The sequence below is a fragment of the Atta colombica genome, unplaced genomic scaffold, assembly GCF_001594045.1.
Source record: "Atta colombica isolate Treedump-2 unplaced genomic scaffold, Acol1.0 scaffold146, whole genome shotgun sequence".
In the NCBI taxonomy this organism is placed as follows: Eukaryota; Metazoa; Arthropoda; class Insecta; order Hymenoptera; family Formicidae; genus Atta; species Atta colombica.
Genome location: NW_017259235.1, coordinates 50295 through 60044, shown reverse-complemented (window position 1 = coordinate 60044; position 9750 = coordinate 50295). Strand labels below are relative to the sequence as shown.

The following is a 9750-nucleotide window of genomic DNA, read 5'->3' as shown; positions in this document are numbered from 1 at the left end:
TATATAATATACATTATATATTTTTTTTTCTTTTACAAAATTAAGACATATTGCAGAGAAATGTTTAGCATTAAAGGGGAAATATATGTATATACATGCAAAAATAAATAGAGACTACAAAATATATGATTCATATGATATTATTTTGAGATATTATTTCTTAGCCTCCTTTTATTTTTATTATGTTTCAATCGAGTCTATTAATTTAATTTTTCGTATGAAATTATCTTGAGTGTGATTTTTGAGCCTTCTTGATAAATAATAAATCTCGTGGCAAAAATTATAAGATATAATGGAATGACTGATCGATTCGATACAAGCCGGTGTATTACAAGGAAAGAAGAAAGCAATAAGAGGCGGCCGGAATGAAAGAATGTGGCAGCTTCCTGTTGGCGTCTCGGCACTGACTTTTAGGCTTCGTGTCTTCGAGATCGTACTGAACAGAATGGCGTGCACGAATGCCGGCTGTGAAAGAGGAAGACGCATGCTGTGCACGAACATGCAGACATGGCGCGTTACTGCATCGTCTGTGGAATTTGAGGAAAATGCGACCTTTAAGAAAATTCTTGAAAACATTTTCATGTGTTGCCAAAAGATTCTTGAATAAGAGAGACTATAGATGAGATGATATTTGTGAATTATTGTAAACAACCAAATATATTTTTACATATTAGAAGAAAGAAATAATCCGTCCATAATATATTTTTATGTTTGATATGTCAATATAAAAATGTACTGCGGATAATAATTCTGAGATAGTTATAATTTTCAGAAAATGACCGAATAAATGTGAAAAATAAATCTGTTTAATTTATTAATTGATTTGTATTAATTTCGTTATAATTATTCATAATTATATTTTATAATACAACATTTTTTATCTTTCGAGATTATTGTATACATAAACATATGTATGTATCGGATTGAAAATAAAATTTCGTAAAATATATTCATATGTCCGAAATAGAATATTATCTAATTTTATTATTAATATTTAATTAATAGGGCCGACTTCAAAATATATGGATTCCAAATATTTATAATTCGCGTTTCGATATACTCGTAAAGTATCTATAATTCGCAATTCGGTATACTCGCAATTTTAAAACGACGTGAACGAGCACACAGCTCAATCATTCGCTAGACAGAGCGTCGTGCAAGCCTAAAGCCTGATTAGACTGCGGCTTTGGTAGAGTTCTCCTAAAACCTAACTCAACAACCTACCAAACTAGTTCTGGCCTCGGCTCGTCGGTAACGTTCTTCGCGCGGCATTGTATCCAAGGATCGGCCCTTACGCTGCAGAAGCAACGACCGTATTGCTAACGAAATATAGAGGGAGAAGAAAAAGAAAGAGAGAGAGAGAGAGAAAGAGAAAGCCACGTTCGCCACGAATCCAAGAGGCTCCCGGCTCTCCTTCCTGTAGCTTATTTCTAAGTAACCCTCACACGCTCTATATATAGGATAAGATGATACAAATTTTAAACATGGCATAATTCTGAACGAAATAAGATTTAATCCAAATTCGAAATTCAAGTTTAATAACCTTGATCTCGTTGTATGAAAAATACTAAAGGGAACCGCCAAACAGGAAAACAATCAAACTTAAATCTCAAAAATTGGATTTAAATTTTATCTCATTCAAAATTGTATTACTCTATATAATTAAGATTATATAGGTACAAGAAAACCGCCCAGCAAGAAAAGCAACGTAAAATTTTTGGCACTTAATGTATCTTATTAATTGTAGAGCGACAGAGAAATATTTCAAGAAGAATTTTTCGCAAATTCAGAATCAATATCATTTCCTTTTCTTGAAAAAAACGAAAATATTTAATTTCTATTTGATTAAAATATGAGAAAAAAATTTTTCAAATTAAAGTTTTGTGATGTTAAAATTATCCATACCAACAATTTGTAAAAATTCATATACTTTTTAAAGATATTTTTTTCGAAAATCTTATCTAATAATATCATAAGAATTCTATTTGAAAGTAACAATCTTAGTCTTTCGACGATGTTTAGTCAGAATCGAATATATCGCCTTCACTTCACAAGGTTGCTTCGAAAAAAAAAAGATACGTGTTTAATTTTAAGTTTTTTTCCAACATCTGAGACTTTTTCGCGTCGGTGAGGATTAATTTGAACCGTTTTCTCATCAGAGAAGTTCAAGGGTGAAACGTGGTCTCTTAAACGACGTTTCGACGCGATGCGTACATATGCGTGCATTAACACGCAGTAATGAGATAGCCACCAATGGGCGCGAGAACGCACAAGAGCTACAGAGTTGTCAATGAAATTTATGATCTGGATACCAGGCATGGCCGCGGAACGTGACGAGTGTGACTAACCGATTTTTCGGCGGGCGAGGCGGAGGAGAGCTGAGGAGAGCTGAGGAGATGAGGTTGGCGACTATTCGCGATGTAAATTTCAACCTCGGAGAAGATGACGGTGGCGGTCGCGATGGCGGCGGAGGCGGTAGAGGCGATGGAGGCAGTTTCATACGTCACGCGTGCTCGCGCGCGCGCGACCATTCACGACCTTGACCACATTTCTTCTCTTCGGTTGCGGGAGAACCCGACCGACCGACCGACTACTACTCGTGCGGGCGTGACTCGGAGTCTCCAAGTCAAGTGCCGGTCCAAATTCTCACGATCGATGGGATAAGTCGGGAACATTAGGTCAGGATCGTCAGGATCATACCGAGATGACGAGCTGGCATGAATAGAGATCGACGTGAAAATACGAAATGTACAGATTGTAAAATATCTTGTTTTAATTTTTCTAAATTATTCACAGAGAATCGTCTCTCTCTCTCTCTCTCTCTCTCTCTCTCTCTCTCTCTCTCTCTCTTTTGGATCAATCCAAAGAACACATACATAAGTCAACGAAAAATAAAAATTATTTTATTTTGAATAATTAAAAATAATTTTTAACGTTACTAATCAAATTTTGTAATAAAACAATCATTTTGACTTTCTTTTGATTTGATGTGTTCATTGAAAAAACGTATCTTTTGTATTATCTAAGCTATAGAAATTTTCTAGTGTTTTAAATTGGTCCGCAAAATATAACAATGTTATTAATTTTGTTTATAAATAAATTCTTGTATAGAAAAGAATTAATGTTTTCCAAGAATGTTTCATATGAGCGTTAATTTTTTTTAGTTTCTCGATAGGAGATATTTTCTATGAAATTCTCAAGCTAAAGTACAATAATTAAAGATAACAATATTTAGAGGTTTGAACGAAGGGTAGAATAGTCGTTTTAACTCTAGTCGCCGGCAGTCTAGCGATTAACGGATACGTTCAGCCGTCTGACGTTTCGTCACGCATAGTTAACTTCCACTCGGCAGACAATTTTTGCGCGTTGTATGTCTCGAAAAGTAACATCAATGGACAGAAGCCAAGATATTAAAGTCTTATTCCGAGACGAATGTTAACAGAGCTTTGCAATTGTTGTTTGTAATATTTTACTTAAATTTTTTAATAGAAATTTTAATAGAAATTTTGGTAATTATTATGGTAATAAAAAGCAGGCATGTTAAAATTAACTACTTCTGGTGTTCAAAATTTAAATCAATATTTTTTTCAATGTGGCATATAAAAGAAATTTTACAAAATTTCCTTTATGTGAAGAAATAATTTTTTGAAAAGCAATTGTCGAAAATTTTAGGTGTAAAGTAGAAAACGCTATTCTATGTTTATTCGAACGTTCTGCTTTCCGAGAACCGTCTTACCAGATAAATCCCTCGAGTGTGCACGTAACTTTCGTTTTGGCGGGAAGAGTCAGACCCGTAATCGGAGCGATCGACAACGGTTGGTCGACGCGTGCGATTATCAGCGACTTATCGCGGAGGCGAGCATACAAACGTGACCTTGTCGCTTCATAACTGGCGCCATTTTGCGATGCTACCTACCACGTGGATAATAACAAATTTAATTGGACACGCTATTGCATATTAAAACGATTATACACTGATTTAATCTGTGTAAAAATAAAATACAAATATTTCGAATTACAAAGTACAGATTTTATAACGGCACAATAAAATGTATTGAGGATTTAAAATGTATTGAAGTTTAATTTGTTTTTATATTTATATTAAGCACATATTTTTATGACAATTTGTGTACGATGGCACACTTTAATGTACATCAGTGAGTGCATTCAATCGAATTCGTTATAAATCTTTTTATGAAGGTAGAGTGTAGATGAAATTGTCTCGCCCTATTTCGAGAAAAATTAAGGTAATTGGCGAAATACTTTAATTTAACAATTTTCTTCGACGTTTAATTTAGAAGCAAAATGAATATCGAAGCGATAATCGTATGTATTATATTATATTCTCTTCATTAATTAATTTAATAAGATTATTTTGTGTAACTTTGTCGTCCTAATTCTTGAGATATTAAAAATTAATATTCTAGTAGCAATTTATTGGCAATATATTAATTAACATTGGACCAATATCGGGCCAGCATTGTGTCAATATTGTGTCAATAAATTGTGCTGCCAAGATATATTTTATGACAGAACGTGCGCTTATTCTCAGAGTTAATTTTTGAAATATTACTACTGGTAATCGTACAGCAGTTTGATTTCGAAATAAACTTTAACGAGATAAGATACGTCACTTTTTCTGGATCTGACACTCTCATCGGATCTTTTAACGCGAGTCGGAGCACGATATGATTGATAAAATGGAAAAGAATTTGAGTGCCGCGTGTCGAGGACACTCAAACTTCGTGGTTGCGAATGAATCGTCTTTTTTCGGCGGAAACCGAAATTGATGATACAGCTATTCTCAAACATAATCTCGTGTTCGTTGTTCATGAATGGAGCCATGGAGGAAATGGGTGGTCGTGCGAGATATAACGTCAGTTTCGCGCGCGTTCATGATATCCTAATTCTGCACCATAAATTCGCTCGTCGCATGAACTTCACGTTGATTATTCGGAAAGTTTCAATCCCGTCCCAACGATAAATAAAGCCAAAGAGATTTAAATATGTACAGTGATATTGAAAAACATTTTTTATATTCGTTTACACATCACTATTTATCCGTTTATCACCAACACGATCGAATGAGTCGTTTAAATTGTTAAATCTCTTTTCACTGGTCACAAAATTTGTACTTTTAAATATTAGTTATTGATAAATATTAGTAGATGAAAGTTGTGGCAATAAGAATTAATGTTTTCATTAATGCAAAAGTCCTTAAATTTCTCTTCACAAAATGTAAGATTATTCCTATAAAGCCGCTAATTGTCAATCACTCTAACGTTGTGCTAATTTGTGTTTAATATTTCTACTTAGGTAACTAGAATTTTATAATTTGCACATAAGCAACTTTGTTTTAATAATTCTATGATGATAATATCGACAGTTTTGTTTGTCACATCGACAGTCATTATTTTGTTACATATCGGAGAGAGTATTTCGATCTCCTCCAACTTCACGTTAAAGCGCGTCGTCTGTCGGAAAAAAATTGACGGTTAATTATCGACGTGACAGTAACCTGACAGATATGTATTTTCACAAAAAATCTTTCAAGGGATTTGCCAAGGGATTTGCCAAGATGTTGGCTATTCTTTTGAAACATTCGAAACGCTTAATGAAACATTCGTATTCTAGATTCATTTAGAAAATCTATTGGAAGCATGCCTCGCAATTTCTTACATGTACTCGGCCTTAAGATCTAGCAAAAAAGCGTTTAAATGAAGCATAGCGTGTTAAATATCATTGTAAATGAGATTCATTTTCAGCAACAGCATTTTAAGCATACAGGAAAATACGGATCAGGATCAGGATAAAGCAGAGGACTCAACATTAGTTCGCTCATCCAGGCAACTCCTAAAGATTTCCTTAGAATCTTCATCTTCGCGCTAAGATACAAAGACATTATTATAAATAAATATTAATTAACAAATCGACTAATATTTATGGTTTATAAGCTTAAGGAAAAATTATATAAGCTCGAGGGAAAAAGCAGTAGCAAAGATGGCAAAGCGGTAAACGTTTTATTAGTACAAATAATTGGCAAAGCGATAAACTGAAGCAGATGCTCTTCTTCGATTTCTTCTTCTCTCCTCTCTTGGCCACCGCCGTCCTTGTTGTCGTTGTTGTCAGGATTGTTGTCAGGAAAAGCAATGTATAAAGCATGTATAATCGAAAGCATTAAAGCAGCGTTAGCATAATTAATTTCATGTGAGCAACTCACCGTTCAGCTTGTCGATTGCCCGATCGGCTGTGGACTGATCGGCACAGTCGACGAAGGCGTAGCCGCCACGTTTTACCAGGATCGTGGTGCATGCCAAGCTGTGCTCCTGGAAAAGTTGCCTGAGAGCGCTCTCGTTGCAATCTGACGGCAGATTGCCCACGTAGAGCTTTGACATGGTGGCTGGCTGCTCGCTTCTCGACGCTATGATGCCGGCTTCCACCGAGTACGCGGCTCGGTCACGTGTATTAGGTTTAACGAAAACGACGAATTCGGTGCGCGTGCGCGCGGACTCGCGTACCCGATTCCCCGAGTACTGACCTCGTCGTAGACTCGGGGTCTACGTGGACCCGGCGGGAGTTCAGTGGTTTGAACGCGGACACGACACGATAGGGATCGCGACGATCACAGGACGATGATTGAATGATGTGGAAGGAAAACGGAGTATATGGTACCGGCGATAATGGAGCAATCGCGCGGGTTAGATCGGCGGCAGGAGTTGCAGGCGTCCGATCCGATGATATATCCTTATTACTGGGACGAGACGCGGATATAACTGTTGGCTGAATCCCGGACACGAACGTGGATCAGATCGCGGATCGCGTGTGGGTCACGGGCTGCACACGCGAGAGGCAAAATGCACGGGGTGAGAGAGAGCACGGGGTCCTTGGACGACTTCTGCGACGAGATCGGTCCTCGATCGGGCTTGGCACCTTCCTTCTTTTGTTTTCCGCTGCTGGCTTCCTCGCGCCTCAACTGGCCGACTGCGAGTCGCTCGATCCGCGGATAGGCGACGACTGTGTGTGCGGTCTCTTTCTCTTTTTCTCACTCCCTCTCTTTCTCTACTTTTATCCGTCTGTCTCTCTGACAACTCAAACGCGGCGCTGTTGCGCGAATCTGACGCGCTTCCGGTGGCTGTCCGTCAGCAGCTCGATCGCAGAAACCGACGACGATGGAGACCGGCCGGCGTGTCCTCGCAGAAATGGCTCTCCCCGATTGCTCCAAGTTTAAGGGACGCGCGCGTTCACCAAGTCTGTTCTGTCTCTTTCCCTCGACTCGCGGAGTGTCCAAGGAATTCCCCCACCCCCCCTCTCTCCCGTCTCTCATTCTCTCTCGCTCTTCTTGCGACGACGACGTACCTTCCTTCCAAACTCTCCTCTCTTTAGCTAGACCACGAACGCGATGTCCAAGGGGCTCTCTCGTTCGGCATGTTGTGCCCCTCTTTCTGTCTTTTTCCTTCACCCCTTTGCCTCCCAGGGCAGGGGGGAGGGGCAGTTGAGACACGATGCAAACTCGTCTCTCTTCTTCTTTTTTTCCTCTGCCATCGTTAGCTCTCTCTCTCTCTCTCTCTCTCTCTCTCTCTCTCTCTCTCTCTCTCTCCTTCTTTTGCGAATTCGTGGCTATCCTTGCTCGCGCGTGCACCTCCTGCTTTTTTTTCTCCTCTCTCTCTCTCTCTTTCTCTCTCTCTTTCTTTTCGTCTCTCTCGTGCGCGAACGCAAACGTGGTGTACTGAGCGGGAAACCAACTCGAAATCCACCAGCGATAGAGCGCGGATTGGCTGTTCGTTAACCACGTGGGTGACCCCACCGATTCCCGCCTCTGCTCACTATTGGCTGCTTTTCGCACGCCGGTTTTCGCAGCCGAGTACGCGCTCCGTCTGCGTGCATGCGTGCCTACCATGCGTGCACGCGAGCGCGAGAGCGTGCTTGCGTACTCACTCACTCGTTTCCTCTCGCGGATTTCCTCTTTCTTTCTCTTTCATTCCCTCTCGCCTCGCGCCAATCGCGCGCACACTGCGAATGTGCGCTCGTATGTACAAATACGTTACACATGTGTGTCCTCACTCGTACCTCTACGCTAGATCTGCAGAAATCTACCGGGTGTTTTTGGAAAATCGTTTAGGTCCTTGAAAGATTTTTACAAAAATCTTTGACACACAAAATCGTTGTTTGGAAAACTTGTGAGAAATGGTGCGTAGATACTTTTAATATATTTTTTTAAATATCGAAAGTTTAAAACATATATTTCGTTAAGCATTTCAAAGAGACAGCCAAAATATTTTAATAAGTCTCAAAGATTTTTTTATATGAAAATTTTCACCAGCATATCGTCTTCAGCATATTAATAATTACGAACAAACTATAATTGCGATAAAAATTAATTTTTTAGTATCCATTAATTTTATTGACAAATTAGCGAAAAGTGAGAACGCAACATATTTAATTTCAATTAAGGAATAATGTATTTTTGTGATTCTTATTGTTTGTTCTAATTCATATTTGTAGATATCATATTTGTATCATATTTCTAATAAATACAAGTTTATCCTAACTTTATGAGAATTCTGAATGAAATAGTTGTCTTTCCCATAAATTTTTATTCATTATTTCAATATCATATAAGTTAATTTGAATACACACATAAATGTTACAATATCGCGAAAATTTCTTAATTATTGTAAACAAAGTTAATGTTTCATATAAGAAATCTTTTGTCTAAATTTCTTCAGGATGCTTTTCAATTGAGAAGTAGTGCACATGATATGCATGATACTTTACAACGTGTGTAAAGATTTCGCTGGAGGAAATGCGGTAGATAATAATATTCAAGACCGTGCGAGCGCGCTACAATGTAGGCCGAATTACAATATGAAACGCTGTATGTCGGTGTTCCATTAAAATTAGGCTGCTGAGGAGAGCATGCTAATTATTCCGCGGGCTCCACAAAAGTTTCTTCGTCCTGTTTCTCTCGCCCGACGATCCTGCCGTCCTTGCGCACCATCTCTCTCTCTCTCTCTCTCTCTCTCTCTTTCTCTCTCTCTCTCTCTCTCCTCCCTCTTTCTCTTTTTCTTTCTTTCTTTCTTTCTTTCTCTTTCCTCCTTTGCCTGCGCAGGGATAGACAAATCCCACTCTTAGAGTGTGTGCCTCTTACAAAAGGGGTGGAGTGAGACAGCTGGCCGTGTGCCCAGGGTCAGGGTACTATGTTCGAAGCCATGGAAGAGAATGAAAAAAAGGAAGAAACCGCGCCCATGTTGTTTCTATTCACCTGCCTGTACTCGAACGCCAAGCAAAGATGTCGTTAATAAATTACGATTAATTAGCGAGAAGCGAGAACGCGAGCCGCCAGCGACCGCGGTTTAATTACTGTGACGTCAATGACATCGTCCGCATTACAATTCACAAACGTCATAATGTCGTGTTATCCGAGAAATGCGGGAAGCTAGAGAAAGAAATATTAATGAACTTTTTTTTTTCGTGAAAAATTTCTTCAACTCCAACGCCAGCAGACTGATATTACATCATTATATATGGCACATGTTCTGTCAGCGTTTTTGCCTCACTTTTATCCTTGTTTTCAGATTATATTCTAGTTTTTTAAATATTCTACCTTTTCTTTCTTGTACATTATTATATTATCACTCGCAAAAATGTATATGAGTGTTCATGAAGTATAAATGTTTGTGAATGTGTCCGTTTGTGAGTGTGTTGAACTCCGATCTTTTGCTAAGATCTTATTGTGCAATCATCCTTGCA

At 38.5% G+C, this 9750-nt stretch overlaps 1 protein-coding gene across 1 annotated transcript in view; it reads right to left on the bottom strand.

The window, feature by feature from the left end:
- LOC108685086 overlaps nt 1-6395 on the bottom strand; it is a 39482-nt gene extending 33087 nt beyond the window's left edge. The window contains exon 1 of the mRNA XM_018189725.1: nt 6221-6395. Coding sequence (XP_018045214.1) covers nt 6221-6395 — 175 coding nt within the window. The remainder of the gene's footprint in view (nt 1-6220) is intronic.
- Nucleotides 6396-9750: the final 3355 nt, after the last annotated feature.